The sequence below is a fragment of the Ceratosolen solmsi genome, unplaced genomic scaffold (assembly GCF_000503995.2).
Source record: "Ceratosolen solmsi marchali unplaced genomic scaffold, CerSol_1.0 scaffold19, whole genome shotgun sequence".
Classification (NCBI taxonomy): domain Eukaryota; kingdom Metazoa; phylum Arthropoda; class Insecta; order Hymenoptera; family Agaonidae; genus Ceratosolen; species Ceratosolen solmsi.
In genome coordinates, this window is record NW_011948443.1 from 292763 (window position 1) to 317325 (window position 24563).

Sequence of the window (24563 nt, forward strand, 5' to 3'; positions counted from 1 at the left end):
CCTGCTAAGAGAGAACATGGCGTCTCCACTAAGACGGAGTAGCTCCTTTGTGATTAGCTCATGGCTGAATAGTTTATTTGGTGGTTAAATGTGTTTAATGTTTAATTAAATGTTAAATGTTAAATTTTACGTTAAATGTTAAATTTTATGTTAAATGTTAAATTTTACGTTAAATGTTAAATTTTACGTTAAATGTTAAATTTTACGTTATATGTTAAATTTAACGCCTTGCCGAGGACTGCCGCTTTAGTAGTATACATAAAAGCTGTCGCTGTCGTATGGAAGCTTTCCAAAGGGGCCCGGTTTTCTGCTGCCTTAGTCGTCTAAGGTCGTTTAAGTTTGGTTAACGGATTCTGGTAATGTGGCGTTACTATTGAATCGTTAGATTGCTTATTGTTTGAGTATTACATACGTGTATAGCTACAGTGGTGATGACTATAGAACGAAGCTTGAAGATTGAATTGTGAGCTCGTCGCGTTGACTGCGTAATTGTTACTAGACTGAGACTGAGATTGAGCGGGGCAAACGCAACACTTAAATATTCTCGTGGTAGTTTGCGACGCCGGTAACGATCCGGTGTCTGTTGCTATGCCGATATTTGTCGTGACGTCAATAGAGCATACCCTTGGAAGGTTCATTGGTATTATTTTTCGGAATTATAACCGTATGTTTGAATTTTCAGCGTAGAAACATTTCTCGAATTCGATGGCCCGTGTTTATAAACAAACTGACCGAGAGCTCATGCCTCTCACTTTTGTAATACGCTTTCAACTGTTTCAATCCGTAAAATTCTGGTTATGAATTATAATAGTATTGAAGCGTTGTTGGTTGCTTCTATTGAGATAGAGAATTATTCTATTGCAGTGTGCGAGTGCTTACTTGTATTCTTGGTTGTTGTTGATACTATGGAGATTATGTGGATCTTCAACGTAGATTTTATGCTGATGTTGTAGGGATCAGCGGATTAGCATGAGTTAGTCGACCATGCTCTTCATAAGCATGGGAAGATGGTAATGGTAGTGGTAATAGTAATCAATAAGGATTCGTAGAGAATGTAGAGAATTTTCTTTTTTTATTATTGCTAAACGCATTACTTTTCTCGTTCTTTCTCTATTACAAGATAGAATATTGACATGATAAAATATTTTTTAGTATTGTTCTTTTCTTATTGTTTTATTATGTTTTCATATAATTATATCCCTAAGGTTTCTTTATTAATGATTGTTTTAATTTACATTCTTCTTGAATTAACCTGAGCTTAATTATACATTTTTTTTTAGAAAAATGTTATTGAGATTAAAATAAACCTTAAAATTAAAAAAGGTAGTTATATAAAATTATTTTTTACAATTTTTTTCAAGTGATTATTCGCTGTAAATTTTATTTATTTTCGTTTTTTGTTATATTTTTTAAAAATATTTTATATTAATATTCAGTATACTAAAATACGATTAGAATTCCTCTCTTACTTTTTAATATATAAGAATATATAAAGACAGATATATGAAATACAGATTTGATAATCCAAAATTTTATTTGTAACACTACTCAAGTAGGCAAAAAAAGGTACATTTGAGAAATACATATCATATAGAAAATACCAATTTTTTTCTTTCCTTAAATAATTAATATTCTTTAATAATTATTTTATTTAACATTTATTATTTAAAGTTCTTAATTCTTATTATAGCAAAATAATATTATCTACAATAAATAATAAAGATCATATTAAATTAGAATATATATTAGTAGCAATTTAAAATCTATAATGTTTATTGAATAAATTATTTAAAAGTATGATAACTTATATGATTAAATTTTCAGGACCATTATATTTGCTATATAGTTTGATACTTATTTCTCTACCATTCCTGAGAGTGTCGGATTTATTTATTTTTTTCTCAACCATTCTTAACAATGATATGTTACCTTGAAAATTATATAACAATAATCATGGGCATTTAGTTATATTTACAATAATTACATAAGCTGATAATCATTAAAATTAAAAATTATTATACAAAGTTCAATTCGTAATCTTTGTTATACTTTAAAACTAAAATAACATTTTTTCTAACTTTTTCTAACATTTATTAAATATACATGTATACAACATACAAAAAGTAAAATTTATATGATTAAATTAAAAATATAATTTTTAACAATTGCAAATATATTTTTCGTATATAAAAATTGTAACTTTATAATGTTTATGATTTATGGTTTCAATTAGAATATATATTTTATTAAATTATTTGTATAATTAAGTAATTTTGAACAAAAGTTATTGAAAGCTATTATAATGTGAAATTATTCATCCTCATCCTCTTCGTCATTATCGTTCCAATCGTTGTTATTAGATTTCAACTGATTTGTACACAATCTCTTGCAAGAGGGTTTATTTTTATTTTTTCGATATATTTTTTCCATACTACTACATGGAGATCCACCAATTAGAAACCAAAACATAGCTGAAATTGAATATATCAAATTATTACTGTAATATTCTTATAATACTGTAAGGTGTAATAGAAAAAATATTTATTCATTTTATACTTATATTTTATACAAATCTTATACTGATTTTAAACAATATGTGTTAATTTTGATTTGTACAATAATTAGAAATTATAAGTAACGAAATATGAAAAATATTTATAAGGTATTTTACAACAGATTAGTCTTACGAAGAAACTATTGAGATGCAGACTGTATCTTTTTGTATATTTTCAATATAAACTTTTTTTATTAAATTTTTTCATACAAAGAAATATTTTAAGTTCAAATTATTGCATATTTAGATGATTTATTTTGAATGAATAACGTAAAAAATAGATTTTTTAATCGTGTTTTCATTTTTCATTATATTTAAGTATCAGTTCTATTAATGCATATATTATATAAGTTCTATCATGTAAATATTTACATTTTTTTATAAACTTTTAAATCTATTAAATTTATAAATTATTAAATCCGATACTATAAATCGATATTTCCTTTCAAAATTTTATCTGAAAATTTCACTTTCCTATCATACAAAATAATTTAGATTCTTTTGCAAACATTAACTTTTTAATCCACCATATTATATTTCACTTGTGTGTATATAAATATAACAAGTATATTTGAAATTTATATGTAAATAAGTTTTAAAATTTCCATTGTACAACAATTATATAATACTTCAATCTTACCGATTTGTATTTTTGTTTTATCATTATGTTACTTAATTTTAATTTCTGATTATATATACATACTCAAAATTCAGTCAAATATAAAATTTACATTGTTTTGTTTTTAACATTCTAAGTTTTATTATTCAATATCACAAAATTTTTTAATAACGTTAATTCTAATTTCTTAATATTCACACTATGTGATTACATATATGATAGAATTGTAATTTTAAATTTGAGAATAACATAACCGTTACATTCTAAATACTACAAAACTCTAAAAAATAAATATTTAATAAATCACAGTCAATTTCCAACTGAAAACTTAAGCTGTTTAAAATAAAAAAAGAAAATATATAAATTTGATATGGTACAGATAAGTATGGTATGATAAATATCAATATTTTATATACTTAACATATTAAAGAATTTGTTTTAATAATTCTTTAAAATTTTTAAACCAAGGCAAAATATAATTATGGATATTAATAAAAACAATAATTACTAACAATTAAAATATAAAGTTATCCATATAATTCGTAATTCTATAAAATACTTGAACCAGATACCATCTATAATTATTCTATTGCTTTTGAAAATATATAGTATAAATTATAAACTTAGTTGTAAAATTAGTCTAAGCACCTGCTCAATTTAAAAATTTGTAATTAAAAATAATTTTAGGAATGAATTATTAAATTGGTGTGTTTAAAAATAAAATCTTTGTCGTTGGCATAAATCTATTATTCTTAGAAATTGAAAACAAGTGTCAAAAATCGTCAAAAACCTTTATCAAAAATTATTAAAAACTCAATTCAACAAAATTATCTACATTAAATATATAATAAGATACACATATGCATATCCAATATAATTTACATGTACTATTAAATTAACATTTAATAAATTTTGTTATTTAAACATGGAATATAAAGTTTGATAAAAAAATTATTATACTCATAATTTGGGAGTATCACATGATAACACAAATTTTACTCATGAATTGTAATGTATATAAATTTATATTAAAATATGATTCCAGTTATTTTCTTAAAACATTTTCATTTGCAACTTTAAATTAAAGACAAAAAATTAATATTTGTTCTCATTGTATTTTCTATCAATATAAAGATTTCTTATTAATTTGTTTATAAATGATTTGAATATTATTCAAATATAATTATTAATTGCAGTATAATATAAAAAGTATATAAAGTGAATTATATAATACCTTAAGAAAAATTATTCAAAAAAATAAAAAAATGTTTTTATACTTTATAATTTATTAAGAGAAATTATAAAATATAAGTTTAGTTCTATCATCAAATTATCTAGCATGATGGCATTTTAATAATATGTTTGAATTGCACCAATTTCTATTTATGTTTATATTTTATTAATTTTTGTATTCTTCTCATTATCCATATACGATTCATTCCTTTGCAACTATCTTTGATAAATTGATCTACTTAAATTAAAATTATTATAATCACCATATATTTGGCTAAGTAGCTGCCAATTAAAAAATATTACAATTACCAGCAGGCATATATCGTGACAATACTTTTTACATAGAGTACAGTAGGATTAGGTTTTATTATCAATAACGAGGTTCACTGTTATTTCCATTAATTTCATATTTTTATATTTTCTCACTTACATCTAATATTTCTTATAAATGTTTATCTGCATTGGTATACTTGTCTAGTATAAGTCATAGTAGAATTTATAAGTTCTAGTACAAGTTCTTTGTAAGACACTACCTTTTGCGGTTTTTTTTGTAAATAAGCTGCTTTAAGCTACATCACGTATTGGTAAATAATATATAAACTTTTTAATAAATTTTTTTATGCCTCATGTTCATTATTTGAATATTAATATAGCGAATTTCATTATTCATGGTATAGAATTATAACTTATACATTTGTTATTTAAATTCTATTACATAAGTGTTCAAGATTTAATTACATTTTTATGTAGTTAATTTTTTTATTTTTTTAAGACTATTTTATTGTTTTATTAAATTTAATTTCTTGGCTACAAAAAGGAAATCAGAACATATGATAACATTGTTATAAACATCATTTGAATTATTATATTTGACTTGCAAACACATGTGATAAGAAATGTATACAATGTACCAACAAGTATCAAAAGTAATTTGTTATACCTTTTGAAAAATATTTTAAATAATATATTTTAAATATTTAATAAGAAATAGTATTACCATATTTATAGATATATCTCAAATTAATCCATTTTAATATAACTTACATTTATTGATCTATTTATTTTATTCCTATATTAATACTAATAATATTAATATTTGTGATTTAAGTAATGATTTGTTACACTGTTTATAAACTAACAAATAGTAATATAATTAAAGTAAAATTAAATAAGTTAACTAATAATAACAATAATATTATTTAATAATGATAAATCCAATTGAATAAAAATATATAGATAATAGAGAAAAATATAGACAAATTACTATATAAAATACATAACTCTTAATATATTAAAATAATAGTATATTAAATGAAAAAATATGTTCAAAGATTTAAATTTAATGTATTCCATTTCTGAAAAGAATTATTTTTATATTTGTTAAGATTAAGATAATATTAACACTATTAACAGTTTGTATCAAAACATTTTAATTTCATTTAAGTTTCAATGAAAATCATGAAAATTAATTAATATATATAAAAAATTAAAAAATTATATTAAATTAAGTTAAGTACTATATCCTATAATATAAATTCCAATGCAAAATAAACGATTTATTTAATTATATTTTTATTTTTTTGTAAATTAAAGTTTCGCTACTGGCAGTTCTTAATTTGACATCCTGTTGAAAATCATACTTAAAAATCAATGGGACAAATTAGAAAGAACTAATAAATAAATTTTTTAAGTTTTTCTTTAAAAGAGTACTATTTTTTTATTTCAGTATGTAGAAAATAAATAAAACAGTTTTCATTATTTAAAACAAATATCTATTATAAATAATTAATGCATTGTACTTGAATTTACTATTATTATAATATAATGATATATTTAAATAATTTGTTAAATGTTTTTATAATTGACTCAGTTATATAAGAAGATTAAAAACATTTTTATATGATATTAAATGATTATAATTATTCTATAAATATTGTTTACTACATTATTCAAATTCAAGTTATATTACTATTAATATTGATTTCTTTATATTAAAAAAATATTTTATTATTAAATTATAGGATTATAATAAAATATATTTCAAATATATGTATTTTTCAATATTGTCTTGCTACTAATATAAATGTTTTTGTACAAAAATTAAGAAAATTGTCTTTTCTTAACTAAAAATTAAATTTATTAATTAAATTATGATATTTAGAATCATTTGTAATATTAAAAAGAATAGTTGCTACATGCATAAAATTATATATGGTATACAAATGTACAAATTTTTTAAATAATTTAATGACTCATTTATTATTGTTACTTCATATCAGGCTCATATTTCCATTATAAATATTGATAAATATATTCTATACGTAACTTCAATTTTGTAATTTAATGAATATTTCTTTTAATTCATGTTGTATAATAGATTTATAATATATAAACTAAATTTTTTATTTTATATTACAGTCATTAATTCAATTTATATATAAAATTTATAATATTTTTGACCTATTTAAATAAACATTCAATACAATAAATATGGAAAAAATTTTCGATTTATGATAGGAAGAATGAAATCAATTTATGTATATAGGAAATTATAAATACTAAATATTAAATATTAAAACTTAATTGAAGCACATAATCATTAGAAATATTTTTTTTATATTTATATGTAGTATTTAAAATTTTTTTTAATTATTCAAAATCTTTTTAAAGTATTACTGATAATTTGTACAATTTTATTTTTGCAATATAAAGTATAAGTATTTATGAATTGCAACATTTGTTATTAATAAAAAGTATTAAAAATGGTATATACCCTAGATAATAACTTTACTTCGAATGTTTCACTTTAATTTTTTAAAAAAACATAGAACCCTATTTGTTATTAATAAATGAATGTGATTCTAATTATGAAATATTAAGTGATATACATTTTAAAGAAACTGCATATTGTGTATATTATATTATTGATTTACAATTTAACCTAAAACTACGTTTTAAATTAAATTTATATAGAAACTATAAGACACATTAGTACTCATGGAAATAACAATATTAAAACATTTGAGTTAATAGGATATAATGAAATTAACAGTTAATAGATATTTCTAATTATTTTATTTGTTATTTGCCATTAATAAAAATATAATAAAATATAGACATTTTATAATTTATTTACTTAATATTATGAAAAAACACTTATAATTTGTTACTTGTTGAATTCCTAAACATCTAGAATTTATAAATATACCTATCAATTTAATTTATGTATAAAAAAAAATTATTTCAAATATTTAGATATATGGTTATCAAAAATAATTATAATATAATAAGGAAAGGGAAAAAGAAAGAAGAAAATAATAGATTAAAAAAAGTATTATTTATTGCAAAGAAAATTGAACAATGTTTTTCTGCTGCATTCATTGGATCAGTATAAATACAAAATCAAAGTACATTAAAATGTACTTTCAAATTTATTAAAAATATATGTGTAGATGTTATTTAATAAGAAAACATAAAAATATATAGTTGGATTTATTTAGAAGAGAATATTGTTTCTAATACTTAATAAGAAAATGTGTAATGTCTAATATATATATATATTATTTACTTTAAAATATAATCCCAGACTGCTAATTAAAATTTGTTTTAGACTAACAAGTCATAAAAAATACTATTGCAATAAAATTATATTTAGTTTTAATTTAAATATGCTATTATATTCCAAAGGATATATTTTCTTGGAAAATAATTTTGATAAGTTATTTAGTTAATTATTACGCATATTATTTATAACGTATACTGCGTAAAAGTACGATAGAAATAAGATAAACTAACTTCAAATAATATTGAAAAGCGCTTATTTTATATAATAACCTTTTAAACATTTCATTATACAAGAACCACTCTTTGGACCTTTCTGTTTTCTTTTTTTTTCACATTTTTTGCAAAGTATTTGTCGTAATGTACATGCTAAATGCATCATATGATAAACGAGAAATTGCAAAATGCACAGAACAAGAACTATGAGTACTGGTAAACTAAGGCTTGTTTCCACATCGTTCAAAATCGCATGTACGGACATTGGTAGAAAATCACACATTGTTTTTTTAATAAATAAGTTTTTTTAATATTTTATTTTACTTTATTTCTTATTTAACATCACTTTTAGAAATAATTACTTTAAATTTTTTGTTTGATTCACTTATACTTAACGGAATTTATTCATACAAAAATTTAATTAAAAAATAAATAAAATATATAACGTTAGAAACAGAAAACAAATGACATTTTAATACAATATTGCTTTTGTTTACATTTATTCGATATTAATATTATTTAAATAAGCGAAATAGTCATATTTTTAAAGAAATTTAAATAATATTTCTATAAATTTATTAAACTGAATGAATAATATTGTTACAAATTATGTGAAATTCAATATAAATATTGATTGATGTATGAATATTATTCATACTTTTATATTATTTATTTGATATACTTCATTACCTAAATATATAAAATAAAATTGACTTTAAATTAGTATATAGCCTATGACTTAAAATTGAAAAATTGATTTAATAATTTCTTAAAAAATGAAAAAATTAGACGCTTAAATAACTAGTAAATACTCTATTTTTATGATTTAATATGTATTTAAATGTAATTTATTATATAGCGTATGTTTGATGATAATTTTGTATATATAACTATATATGCTTAATTTGCTTCTAGGATATTGAAGCATTGAATTTAATATCATATGAAATAATTATATTTTTTACTTTTAAAATGGTTCTTTTTATAGACTCCTAAACAGTATAGAAATAATTATGAAAATGACATTAATACATGAAAGTATGCAATATAGAGCATTTAAACTATAAGATTTTATCAAATACAATTTAATAGTATATAAAAAAAGCGTTTACTAATTTACGTAAACGTACTTCCTTTAGCGTATTCCCTATCTCTCTCTCTCTCTCTCTCTTTATATATATATATATATATATATATATATATATATATATATATATATATATATATATAGATTCAAAATCATCATTTTATTTTATAAATACGTATGCAAAAATTAAGAATTTATGTAAAAAAATGAAACTTTTTATCAAATTAAGTGAAATATAGACTTCCAAAGAGTGAAATCGAGTAATGAATATAAACTGTATGGCACCTTGACTACAATCTGTGATGAAGAATCTCAAAAACTTCAAATGTTACAATTACATATTAATTTCTTATCCAAAATGAAGTATTTTAATAAAATAAAAAACCAAATAGAAAAAGATTTTAGACACAGGTACATGACTAGTATAAGTAGGTAACTAAGGTAATTAAGCATTATATAATATGTTTAATTATTAAACCTTAATAAAAATATACAGCCTTCCTTATTATTTTATAGGGAAAATCTTTGTGCAAAATACATAATATAGAAAACTCTTACATCGGTTTTTTTCATTTAAAAATAGCAATTTTAATATTTAAAGTACTAATATATTAAATTCTATTACATCAAAATATAATTTAAGTCGACATATAGAATATTAATTATTTCATCTCTATATATTATTTATATTACTTCTAATTTATTATTGCAACAAAAAATGTCTAATTTACTGATAAGAAACAAAACATAATAAAGTATCTAAAGATATAAAAACATTAGATAATACTTAAAATTCATCTACTTATATTACGTACAGATCCTGCACAGTTTTGATATTATGTACATTTTGGCACATGTAATAGAGTAAAAAATTTACTAACAATAAGCATTGGAAATACGTATACGTATTTACAGAATGAAAACATAATACATTTGGAATATTTAGTTTTACGTAATTGAAATATCGAATTTATAATTGCATACTGTGTTATTATTTATTAACATATATATATATATATATATATATATATATATATATATTTCGTTACAAAAAAAAATGCTGCATCATACAGCATCTCTTATTTGGAACTTACATTTAGAAATCCGAAGGAACTAGAATTCAATAAATAAGGTTAATTAATATTGTAATATCTTTTTCTAAACTTACTATTTACTATAAAGTGTATAGTTGTACAGTCTGTTCGTTAAATAAACCAACATTACATATAATACTTTGACGTTGGGGAATTGACGTGAATTATTTGAATATTTGTAGAAAAAACACTGGCTAAATCTCAATTCAGTATACTGATGAATTTGCATGTTTGATTAAGAACAAATATGAATCTTATATCTACGATATTACAAAGTTGTATACAGACAAAAACTTTGAATCATCACGAAAAATATTAGTTAGACTATTGTAATCAGTATGACATACTGTTACTTAGCAAAAAACTTTAATAAAATTTTAGTAAATTAAAAAGTAGTAAAAAAAAGAATTAAATAAAATATTTATACATTTTATGTAATGTTAAAAATAAAAACAATTTAAATCGAAATAAGGCGTAGACTAAGAAAAATTGTATTCTCAACTTTAATTATACATCTATGATTTTATGTATCATTTGGATTGAATAATTCCTCTAAAAGTTTTTAGTAATATAGTAGTTTAATAGTACGCCATCGAAAATAAAGTGTGGTATGTAATCAAGCAACTTTGTGGGACACATCGTGTTTAGATAAAGCATATTTGAAACCCAAAAAAATGACTTCAAAACTTCGAAAATATTAAATATTTTTTCAGATTTTGTTAATGGGCATAGAAGTTATTTTTATTTTCATTATATTTTTGGACTGTCAGGTAATTATAGATAATTATAAAGAGGACAAGAATTTCTTTTACGAAAAAAATAAAATACAATAAGTTCAGTATTAATTTTACAATAAATAGTTATAGTATAATAATTATTATGCATTATATAATTTTTAAATATGCAAACGTTGATGTTTCAAAATGTTATTGATTGTATATTTGACAATGTTTTTATATTCTTATTTCCCTTGTATTATTATAGCTTTTATGAACTGTTTGAAAACTGCGTTGTTTGCAATTTTACATCGAGTATCTGTTTGAATTCTATATAATTATTATTTCTATTGTGTAACATTAGTGTTTTAATTAGTTAGAATGTTTATAATTTGATAACTTTTTATTCAAATAATAGTACATCTATACATTCAGTTATAATCTGAAACACATGTGAATTTATATACTAAAATTAAAAGTTTGATGTAAATCTCTAATGATTCGATAGTGATTCTGAACTCAATAAAATTGTAATTTTATGGATCAATATTTCTTTTTTAATTTCACTACTTTAATATCATGATCTTTATTTTTCAATATGAGAGTTTCATGTCATAGCTCTACTATTCTTTGTGACATCAATTATGTACAGTGCTTTTAATTTTCATTAAAAATTTTTATTATATATTCTTTTAATCATAAATATCCAAACATATGTTAGATATAATTTATAACGACTGCATATAAATATTTGAATTCATACTAACTTTCATTCAAAGCTAAATGTTTCCTATGATTCATTTCATTAATTACTGACAATAACTCAATATTGACTTAAATAGATTTATTTAAAAATATCAGTAAGTTATAACCCTTTACAAAACTTAAACTGATGTAGAATTGGTTATTTATTTACTTTCAGTTTTACTTTGAAAAATGAAAATCATGTTTCACAACTGTTTTATTTAACATATTTTAATTATATATTTTGTGACTACAAAATGATTACAATTAATGAGTTATTTTTCATATTTAAATAAGTAATAACATATATAACATAACATAAATTATTTAATTTGTACATACTTTTTTATAAAATTTATATTGATACATTTTCCACAAGATTTGTAAATATTAATAATGAAATTATAAAAAAAAATCTAGATTGGAATTCAAAATTTTATAGAAAGAATTAAAAATATAATTAATAATTTTAATGTAAACAGTGTTGATTCATTACTATAACTTACTATCTAGTTTTAGAATGTAGAATCATAGATGTACATAGATTGTACTGTTTTTTATTTAATTTTCATATAAATTTATATCATTAGAAACAACAATGATTTTAATGAATTAATAGTTTCATTATTAATATAATACATTTTACAAATATATTCAAATATGGTATATTAAGGAATGACGATATTTTGTATAAATTATAAATTCAATATAACTATTGGTTACATATCACATTAATTATGGATCAAATATCAACTATATAGATTTTGCAAAATAAATTTTTCAATGTATTTAATTCTTTATATTAACTATAAATTAGACAATCTTTAATAATGTTCCATTTTTAATTTGTTTATATTTAAATTGTTTACTTGGTTTTCTGTTTACCCAATATTTTGTATCACATTCAGAAAGTATTTTTTCAGATTTTATTACAACATCTTTACATTTAAAAAAAATTGCTCTCTCATCATTTACAATATTAATTTTTTCACTAAATCTTAGCAATCGCTTATTAACTTTACATAATAAAAGTTTTGAAGTAGTGAAAAGTTTTATTCCTGAAATTTTTTTGTCTTGGTTACAGTTTATTTCTTGATTATTTTCTAAAATTATTTCCCTGTAAAAAACAAAGGTATGATATACATTATGTAAAAATAAAAAAATAACTTACATTTCCAGTCTTTCATAAAGTTTTTTAGCTACAAACTCTTTGTGACATTCAAATAATTTATGATTAATATTTGGCCGATTTACATCATTTAAATACGTTCTTCCATTATCTACAATATATTAAAAATAAATTTAAATATATAAAAAAATATATTGTTTAAATCTTTTAGTTTTTAATTGTATATACTTATTTTGATAAGATTGTTTTTATCATTAAAAGCCAAATGTTTAAGGAAGTCTTGGTTAGCTGCTTCTTTAAAAGTAAGTAAATTAATATCATCTTCTGAACTTGATTCCATATTTTATTTGCTCAATCACTTTTTATAATCTGTAAATATTAATTGAAATTAAAAATATTATTAATGTAATTTGAAATGAAGTTTGAAATGATATTAAATACTTATATCACTTTTCAATTGATTATCGTTATATTTTTATATTATTTGTATAAAAAAATGGAAAATAATTGTTATTTAAAAAATTATTACATAACATATTGACATTTGCAATAGTTTAATAATAATTATTAAAAAATCAAATTCTAATCCATCCAAACAATTCAGAAATATTTATTGCCATTATTAAAGACAATACTAGTCACTAAATATGAATTGGTCTCTTTTATTTAATAATTATATTAGTCTTATGTTCTATATAAGAAAGAACCCATACTCTACTAAATTATACATTGATATATTTTTATATTTAATATGTATAATACTATCAAACAATAAATTAATAGGCTTTTAAAGTATAATCATAAGTTGCTGAATGTCGAAATCTAGATTTACTGAATAATTTTTACATAGTTCTATTTAAATAGTGAGTCACCGAGAACTTTTTTAGAAAATAATAAATGTTTTATAAATTATAACAATTTTTGATAAATGAAATTAATTCAATGTACTTTAAAAAAATTCATTTTTATATTAAAAATAATTTTAAAACCTTGACTCTCATTGTCAGTTTACTCAATAGTAGAAATATCAGTTATTTTATTTGAAAATGTAAATTTCTTACTTTAAACGTAGATTTATATTTATAATTTATTACAAATTTGTTAACAAAATAACATTTCAATATGATAATTTAAAGAATAAAATATCTTAAGTAAATTAATTAAAAACAAATTATTGTTTTCATTATTGAAAAATTATTTTATTAAACTTTTCATTCAAATACATATCAAAATACTATTACAAACTTTGTAATGTAGTGTGGCATGATTAGTGACACTAGTGGCATTGGTATGGCTGTCATCTGTTATAGGTAATATATTTCTTATACATAAAATAAATCAAGTACAAACCATGCATAAAAGGAAAATAATAATTGTTAGTTGTCTAATTTGAACATAAATAATTTGGTAAAGATAAGATTGTTTAAATAGGAACTTTTCATTCTAAAACCATCATTTAATTCAAGATACAAATTTAGGTGTAATTTTTCTTTTTTGCATAAGTTTTTTTACGATATTTACCAATTTCTGTAAATCTTATTAAGCGTATTCGTTCTTTTTATCTAGGTATGTTAATTTTATAACTGCACTGTTTATCATACATGTAAGTTTTAAGTATACAATTTGCCAACACCTATAAACGCACGTGTGTGCATGATTTAAATTTAAATATTGCATATAATTATATTTATTCAATAATCAAGTAATTAATAATTAATTTTTTTGTTAATTCTCTTTGGAGCATCCATATTTTCCATGAACTTCATTTTTAAATATCAACCAAAAATAATTTGCTATAATTGTTTTTTTTCTTTTTATATTAATAATTACACAACAGCAAATAAACTGTTAACTCTATAATAAATTCTTCAAAAAATCTTTGAAAATATCATTTTGTTATATTAAAATTTTATATTATGTTTTTTAACCTACACGAATGCATTTTACATCACAACAATTGTTATTCAATATTATTATTCTTCTCACATTCTAATCTTCTTATCCATCTCTACACTAACAGGGATTGAGACTAATATATCTTTCACAAAAATATAACTCGAGTACAAATATTACTTTTTCATCATAAAATAATATCTCAAGCTTTTTTCAAGGTGAAAAAATTGATATTAATTCATTTTAACAAAAAGTTGATTTTTGCTATTCAATTGTCTTCACCTTCAACTAATATTTGATTCCCATTTATTCAACTTACGATCTCGTAATAGATAAACATTTAAATATCATGTTACTACATTAATTTATATCAGATAGCTCATTTATTTTACAATTTTGAAAATGAAATTTCCTATTTAATATTATTTAATAATATTTAGATCTTAATTTACAAATAATTGAAAAAAATGATGTATTCATCATTTTGTAACGAATGTTTTAAAAATATGTAGTAAATTAAATTTTTTATCATTGCATAACACTTCGTATTAGTATTTATCATGTTTTAGACATCTTTTTTATGTCTCTTTAAAATTAAATATAAATTATTTACAATAATTAATTTTTTTATATATATTATTCTTTTTTTAAGAAATGTATTTTATTTTATTTTATTTAAAATTAAAAATTGTTTCAAATAACTGATATAATATTTAAATTGAATATTCCATAAAATTGTGACTCTGCCTGCGTGTGTTTATGTGTTTATGTGCATGCGTGCAATGAGTCATGTGCATTTAAAATGCATTTATTTAATCCTTATGAAGTTGCGAAAACAGATAAACTAGAAAACATCTGAAAAAGGTAAATTATAAATTTTTATGTAAATATTATCATTCTCTTACGTGTCCACTAATTAAACTAAATACATTATAATTTGTCAAGTTTAAGGACATTTTTTTTAAAAAAAAGATGAAAATGCATTATTTATTATTAAATTTTTACTCACCTTAAATATGTGCACAACTATTTATAATATTATGAAAACGTTTATTTATCATACTGTTCTAATATTTTTATCGATGTATTCTATCTAATATTTTTTTTCATTATTTTGTTTTTAATAAATTATAAAATTGAGTTTATAATAGATTCATTTTCATATTAGGGTCTAAAATAGTTTTGTTTGTTTTTTTTTCATGTCATATAAGAATTTGGCAAAAAATAAAAATTTTTTTGCTATTTTGTCCAAGGTATTTAAGTAGAATTCTATGTATAGAATTTAGTTACATTTTGAGCTCCCTGAAATGTTTTTATATCTTTCTGTATAAAATCTTTCATTTCATTCAACAAAACTAAAACTATACTAATGTTTTTACAAGGCTCGCATAGAAATATACAGATACAATTTGTATGTAATTTATTTTTATAATGTATGAATGCAAAAATAGCTAGTAGTCGTTTTAAGAAATGAAAAACTTCTTAAATTTTTTTTACGTGTTTTAAAATTATTTTTTAATTTCAAATCTTCCAATAATTAGCATTATTTTTCTGTATTTATCCCTTGTTTGATATTCCCAATTTTCCATAAATATATTTTACTTTTGTCTGAAGTACATATCTACGAATTCCCATGAATTCAATCCAAGAAATCGTTCATCTTTCATACACCTTTTACAGTTTGCAATTGCTTCTGTAATTTTCCATTGTATTTTTCCCCATATAATCCATATTGAGTCGAACTTGTACTATCCAATCACGTTATCAATAAGAAATTATTTTAATTCTGCGAGTTCCATATAAATTTCTTTACATATAGGTAAAATAGGTAAAACAGGTATAAATTTATAAATCCTTAATGTCATGGAACAATTAAAAAAGTTTTCCACATAGCATTAAACATTATACAATACTTTAATGTGATTTTCAAGTTAGATTGTCAATATTACGCCCGAGCAATGAACATGTTCCTTGTCACCAATATTATGTTTTATATAATAATTCTATTCTAAAATATAACATAACTGCAACGCAAGTTATTGTATTTTTTTATCTTTTTCGTTGCACCGTTACAAATGTGTTCTTTTGAAGATCATTAAATTAGTAATTAATTGAAAAGTGAAAATATATTTTACAATCTCAACATTTGTTCTACTTAAAATTTTGCAAATTTAAGTGTACATTATAGTTGTACTATTTAAAATTAAATTATTAAAAAGCTGCCTTCTATGTTCTATAGTATCTCATTTTGTTTCAAAATTAAATCTCTATAAAAATGGAAATGTTTTCTTTTTACAGTCATGTCTAGAAATATAATACCTAACTTTATATTAGTATTAAATACATCACATATTACTATTCTTATATGGAAATAATCATATCTAAATTTTTTAATATTTTAATTATTGAGCATGCGCAGTACATGAGAATTTAAATAATATATTTATTTTGAAAATATTAAAACATGTATCAATTATAATATTACTTATTAATTATTTGTTTGTATAAAAAATAAATTTCTTTGATATTTACTTTAAATTGTTGAAAATTTAGCTTAATACGAGAATTAATAATGAAGAGATTTAAAAAATACGAATAAAAGTAGTTATTTTTAGTTTAATATTCTCTTCTAATATACGTTTTAGAATAATGTTACACATGAATAAAGAAACGCTCGGGTTTAATTATTTTATCGATATTCAATTCGTTAGATTTTATAAACATCCGACAACGAGATCAGATTAAGTTAATCTTTTAAAATATGTATAAATTAACAAAATGTAACAATGATGGATGAAATTAAAAATTTGTGTTATTATGAAAATTTAAATATATTTATAAATATTTTATCGCCGAAGCAATAATAATAATTCTTTAGAAATATATAAATATGTAAATGTATGAATCTAGATTTTTGATCGTAAGTTTTTGGTTAACATTGTAGAGTATTAGCAGACGATCTGTAATGCAATAGTGACAAAAATGGTGACAAACGAAAAATTGATCTTTTCTAGAATTGTTCAACGTTTAGCAAGATCACTTGCTGCAATTCAAAATGCGCCATGGGGAAAGGTATTTCCTATTTATTTTATTTTTATTCTTAAAAATTTTTTATTTAAATGAATTTATTAAAATTTATAAAATGAAATAATATTTATTGTACTACACAATCCTTTGATTATTATCTATTTAATAAATCCAAGGATTTTGTATTCATATTTACTACTTTCATAGGTAAATTGGATATTTAAAAGATGTCCACAAGAATCAGCTGGAGTTTTTCGTTTAGATCAAAGAGGTCAAGATGCTATTATAGCTCTTGGAATTTACTTTCTTGAGTCAAATTTACAACATAAAGATAGAATATTACCTTATTTACTTCGACTTTTAAAAAGTTTACCAAAAGCTGTTTGGATGGATGAAACTATATGTACTATTTTAGGTTCAGTTCCTGTTGCTGAACACTTTAGCTTTTGTTTGAACACTATGTTAAGTGATATAGCTGGAAAGTGTAAATCAGCAAGAGAAGAAATTATTGTTACACAAATTGAGATTTTAACAGTACTGACAAATATTCTGAGAAGTTATGTTGATAAAAGCAATGAGAGGGGAATGCAAGCAAAATGTAAATAAAAATTCAAATTCAATACCCAGAGTTATATTTCTTTTAATAAATATTTTTGAAATATCGTTTAAACTATTTATATATTTCAGTGACAATGTGTAAATGTCTAGTTCCTACATTAATTGGTATAGCAAGATCAATGGGACGGTTTACAGATGAAGATCCATCATTGCTTTGCAGAATCTTTCCTTGTTCCGAAACACCAATATCAAGTTTTAAAACAAAAAGTGATTCTTTATCTCCTAAAAAGTATAACTTTTATAATTTTAGATCAATAATTCCACGTTCCTTAAGCAGTAATTTAAATCATAAATTAAGTAAGAATACCATGCAAGCTGCTTTTTTATCATACGATAAAAGTTCTCTAAAAGATTCTTCATTTAAATCTCAATTAACAATGATGTATGATCCATCATATTATATTTTTAATTGGCATGGATCATGTTTTAATCACTTTTCTCACATCTTCTACAATGAAAACTTTCAAGATAAAGTTGATTTACAATTTAATATTATTCATTTACAAAGTGTCCTTGCTTTAGCAAAAAAATTACTTACCAAAGATATGTTATCTTTTCTTGATAAGGAAGCTCAACAGGTATTTTCTTTAGTAAAATTAACATTATTTTTTAAAATATTTTCTTATAATTTTATTTAACCTTTCTTTTTATCATAGGTGTATTTATCAGGGCAATTACAATTTTTTCGATATCGTACTTTTAGTGAAACAGTAAATTTAGTAATTGTAGCACTCCTGCGTGAACTTCTTCAAGGTCATAATAATTTGCCAGTCCCATTTACAAAAGATGTACAAGAGTTTATGAAAATTCTTTTTCTTTCTGGCCAAACTGAATTACAATTGAAACAACAGCACAGCCTCAATGAACAAGACGATTTAGATACTGATTTTCGAACTGTCAATAGCTTTAAAATTAATGTTATGGCTAATTCAGCATGTGTAGATATCTTGGTTTGGGCTATTGGTGATGAAACTGGTAAGATAAACTATGTTTAATGTGATTATCTTGAAAGATTGTACTATATAGCCATAAAAAATGAAAATATGAATTATGTGAAATTTATTTATAATAATTATAGTATGCTTCATGCATTTAGTATAGATCTAAAGTAATTTTAAATAATATTTATACACTAATGACATATCATAAAAAATGAATGTTATGTTATTAATGATAAATATGAATAATTAAATAATTGATATAAAGCCTATAAAGCAATTAGTTTCAATATAAAAACTATTTCTATTGATTTAAACAAAATGAAAAATAAAATTTTAAGGAATTTCATGAATTTCAAATATCCAAGTAAAATATAGATATTTTAACATTTAAATTACATAATTGAATTCTATTATAATTTTGAATTATTTCAACTTATATCAATAAAATTAATTTACTATTTACTTTACATTATATCTTAATTAAAAATAAGTGTTTTAGAACAACAATGTTATTTATTTATTTTACTTAAATAATGACTCAATGTTTATAAAATATATTAGCTGTAGAGATTTTTTTTGAAAAATTTAGATATTACTTTTTAAATAAAAATATTTAAATATAAGAATTCAAGTAACATTCTTCAGAGATAATTTAATGTATATATATATATTTTTTTTTTTTGTTAAATTATAGTTTATTTAGTTTTTTTTTTAATTTTAATAACAAATCGTATAAATAATTTAATTATCCATGATCTATATAAAGCAAACATGTAGAATTTAAATCAAATTTATAAAACATCATTCTTGTTTAAAGGGTCAAATTTAAATGACTTATAAAAAGTTTTATTTTACCCATGATAATATTATAACTATACAATTTTACGATAATTTAATTTGGTTAGTGTTAGTCTAATTTTATATACAATACGCAAAAATGTACGCGTTCAATTAAATTAGAAAATGCGCGTCATTAAATAACATAGATAGAAAAGATGCAATCTTACGACCAGCATTGAAACTGACCTAAAATATATAAATTACAAACGAAAAAGATAAAAATACGGTAATTGTCAATTAAAAGGATAAACTGGGAATAAAATAAAATAAAGTGGAGGATAAACTTGCTAACTAAATTATTAATTAGCAAATTAATTTGAATATTTTTATTCCCGAGTGTAATTATGTGGTAAGCACCAAACATAGGATGTCTTACTAATTGTAGAAATTTTATTAATTACATAAATATTATTGTTTTATATTATTATTGACTGTTGCAATGAGTATCTACTTAATTCACACTTGTATATTATGTTAATTGTGGTTTAATGTGTGTTCGATAATGCGAGAACATTTTTTCTTTTTGTCAGTGCAATAAAACATCTGGCAAGTAACATCGTAAAATTTGTATTTGGATTTCAAAACTTCGCTTGCTCAAAATTATCAAGCACTAGTGTCATAAAACATCTGAAAAAACAATACCATAAACACGGGAAAACCTATAGTTAAAATTATAATTAATTATTATTAACCTATATTTAAAACCTATGAATGAAAATAAAAATGAAAAAGAAATATAAATATGCCACGAAACAATGAATATCGATTTTTTAAATTATTATTACAAATATTTTTATATTGAATACAATTTTAGAAACGTCATAAATACATAGAATTGACGCATAACAAATTAATAATTAAAATGGTTAACTTTAAAAAAATTATATTTTTCTCCCGCGTTCGTAATTTGTTAATTTTGAAATTTAAAAGAATTAGTCATATAATTTTATTATTATTATTACCTAATAGAATTTGTTATATTAGGATACAATATACTAATTGTAAATTTTATACATGATACATTTAGTGCTCTAGAAGTGAATGATAAGCACGACTTATTAATTGATATTGTTTTGTAGTTCTCATTCGACAAATAGTCTTAGCTTTAATTTTAAGCAATTAAAATCATATCATCTTGGTCTTCAATGACGCAATAAGTTTATTTTTAATTATTGTTTACCACTTTTTAAAATCATTTTTAAAGAAATTAACATTAAGTTAAATCTGCTTCGTAAACATTCTTCTGTATGTGCATCTTGATATATATTTACGCCGTTAACAATATAAAACAAACTATTTAGTTATAGATAGACTAGCATGCATGCTTTAAATAAATTTTTCTTAACAGTATTTTCAAAATCTTTACAAAAATGTTCTAAATATATCACATTAATGGTATTTCTTAATTCATTTAAGATATGGATTGTAATTTTTAATTTATATTTTATAAATTTGTATTAAAGTTAAATTAAGCATAAATGTGATTGATAATATCTTACTAACTTGTACTAGAATAAAAGTATATGTATAATATTCCCTAATAAAAGTTTCAAATAGTATTTTTGCTCTTTCAAATACTATTTATTTCATTACAAGGTAAGAATGTTAAATTTTATTGGTATTCTTTTTTTTTTAAAGCAATGCCCTTCATTTATTAAAAACTTTTTAAATTATTTTAATTAATTTAATAAGCAGTTATACAATAATTATATATACTGTTTAAATTGTTTACTATGATTTTGTAAGTTTTTTATTTATAAATGCATTGTTCTAAATTTGTAATAATATTCCCAAGTCATTAGACATCAGGAAACTGGCTATTAGAGCCGAAAAACCAAGTCGTTAAGCATCTGGCAAAAACATGTCATTCAAAATTCTGAAAAACAAGTCATAAAAATATAAAACTCCACCACTACATGTATTACATATAGAGGAGCAGAAGGTCGTACCTTCTACCTGTACATGCAACGCACCTTACCGCTCTGTGGCAATTGCAATACAAAATTTAAGAAACGAAAACATTCAACCAACAACTAAAAATCATTATAATATAACCAATGCAATTATCGCAATAAACTACAACAAATAACAAAGCTATTTATTATTGAATACATGCAGTATCCTGTCGACTTGCCAGCAATCCTCCTTTCAACCATCTGGGAGTTTACACCTAATTTTATATATTTGGCGCTCTTCGCCCGGTACTCTATTTTTAGACATGTATATGTTCAAGATTGCGAGATCTTTTTCAATGCAATAAAATATGTGACTATCATTAAATTGTCATTAGTCTTCAGTAAAGCTCCTGCTTAGATTATAACAAGCTAGAATGTCATTAAGCTCGATCATAAAGCTTGAAGAACACTTTCTCATTGACGTCGGAGACCCGAAAATTAGTTTTGCTAGTTACTTCGCATTGCCAATGCGTTCATTGTTTGACGCGTTAATGACCTAACTGTTTACTGGCACGACCGCGTCGAATCTGCTTGTACTAGAACAATTGGAAGTGCCAGATGTACGTACAATACTTCACCATAAAAAACGTTTCCTACTTTTCACTACAACCCAAAATTCCAGCTTGTACTACATCGGATATCGACATCGCGACATCCCCTTCCTTCAGACACTTTTCCGATTTTAGCATATTCAAGACTAAAGCCGGAAGAAAGTGGAAATGAAGGCGTGATTGATCAACCATGCCGCCCAAAGTCGCACTCTGATTAGATACAAGAAAGACAAAGAGGTAACTATTGGAACCAGGTCAGTTAACCATTTCAGAAGGACAATTACCATGTACCATCACTTATTCTAACGAAAAGTCACGACTATTACCGAGAAGGAGGAACAGGGAAAAAGTCAGCCACAACTGAGTCTTATACAAATAGCTTTCATTTCTGTGATTCATGACCACAGATACGTATAATCTCGCCAAGCAAATAAAGCACAAGGAATGAGATTTCCGTCATCTCTGTAAAGAGAGACAAGGAAAATTCAAGTGCAAGCAGTTCGTACAAGGAAGCTTCACTTTCACGCCCGTGAGGAGAAACAAGGAATATCACACTACAACTTCAAGTAAGTCTGCATTAGTGTTAATTCTTCGCTTCACGGTCCATTTAGGAAAGGACCAAAAAGCAATTAGTGTCCAGAAGTTTCCCGCGCATGCTCACTACGCAAGACCAGCAATTCGCGCCATTCAGTGGCGCACATTTCCTCTAACCTCTATCTTAAGCTCGTGTTCACTCACACGGCTTATTATTAGAGGCAGCTGCCACACGTGCCAAAACCACGAAGCAGACAAGAATTGTAGTATTCGTTCAGAGCACAACAACCAGTCATAATCTCTCAAGTAATAGTATTCGAAAGGTGACAATAGTTTTATAACCTATCTCTGTTCACAGTAAATCATTATCTCACCCGTTACGTCCAGAGGATTAGGAATTTCACCGCCGTATGGTTGTCCAATTGTTACGGATCGAAGCAGTTGAAAACGTAATACAAAAGTGGGAGAGGTATGAGCTCCCGGACAGTTATTTTATAAATACAAGCCAGCGAATTCGAGAAATTCTTCTACGCTGAAAACTCGAATGTACGGTTACAATTCCGAAAAGTAATACTGATGAACCTTCCAAAGCTATGCCCTATTGATGTCACGACAAATATCGGTATAGCAAGAGATACCGGATCGCTACCGGCATCGCAAACTACTACGAGAATATGTAAGGGCTGTGATTGATGCGCAGCGCTCAGTGCTAGTAATAATTACGCCACGACGGGATCACTATTCAAACTGCAAGCTTCGTACTACAGTCAACATTCACTGTAGTGATACACGTACGTACTAATCAAGCAATAAGCAATCTAACAATCCAATAGTGACGCCACACGATCAAAATCGGTTAAATAAACATAAACTCATAAAGCGCCAGTACAAACATAATCGAGAGTGAAATTATCGAAATTATTAGACGGCTTCGGTATGACATCAGCGGCTCTCACGCACCGACACTAAAGCAGTAGCGACCCGGTCTCCTTCAGAAAACTTCGATACTACAGCGGCGGCTTTCACATACTACATCAGTAGTGGCCCTTACGCACCGGAACTAAAGCAGCAGCGACTCGGTGTCCCATAGAAAGCTTCGGTACGACAGCAGCGGCTGTCGCATACTACTGTAGCGGCACTTCTCGGGGGGAAGGAGTCACGGAGAGTATACACACTCTCCTCAGCACGAAACACAATTGAAGAAACTTCATCAAATTATTCATTCGCTCCATCATTCATCCACTTTATGCC

General features: G+C 23.1%; 2 protein-coding genes across 2 annotated transcripts in view; one reads left to right on the forward strand and one right to left on the reverse strand.

The window, feature by feature from the left end:
- Positions 1-2309: 2309 nt before the first annotated feature.
- Positions 2310-8494, reverse strand: LOC105365952 (uncharacterized). Its single transcript, XM_011504251.1, has 3 exons — positions 8241-8494; positions 4837-4857; positions 2310-2471 (listed from the first exon to the last, which is right to left on the reverse strand). The coding sequence occupies exons 1-3, from the start codon at positions 8464-8466 to the stop codon at positions 2311-2313; spliced, it is 408 nt and encodes a 135-aa protein (XP_011502553.1). The 5' UTR covers positions 8467-8494; the 3' UTR covers position 2310.
- The window catches only part of LOC105365954 (phosphatidylinositol 4-kinase alpha-like), a 43870-nt gene continuing 22749 nt past the window's right edge, over positions 3443-24563 (forward strand). Inside the window, exons 1-6 of the mRNA XM_011504252.1 lie at positions 3443-3561; positions 17791-17918; positions 18081-18471; positions 18561-18720; positions 19000-19069; positions 19148-19466. Coding sequence (XP_011502554.1) covers positions 17829-17918; positions 18081-18471; positions 18561-18720; positions 19000-19069; positions 19148-19466 — 1030 coding nt within the window. The 5' untranslated portion in view covers positions 3443-3561; positions 17791-17828. The remainder of the gene's footprint in view (positions 3562-17790; positions 17919-18080; positions 18472-18560; positions 18721-18999; positions 19070-19147; positions 19467-24563) is intronic.

What these genes read in the sequence shown, in the direction of transcription:
- LOC105365952 (XM_011504251.1), bottom strand. Translation starts at nt 8,466, where the DNA reads ATGTGTGATTTTCTACCAATGTCCGTACATGCGATTTTGAACGATGTG. An exon ending in TATAATGAAATGTTTAAAAG is followed by an intron (nt 4,858 to 8,240) that starts GTTATTATATAA and finishes AATGCAGATAAA; the next exon opens with CATTTATAAGAAATATTAGA. An exon ending in ATTTATAAGAAATATTAGAT is followed by an intron (nt 2,472 to 4,836) that starts GTAAGTGAGAAA and finishes ATTCAATTTCAG; the next exon opens with CTATGTTTTGGTTTCTAATT.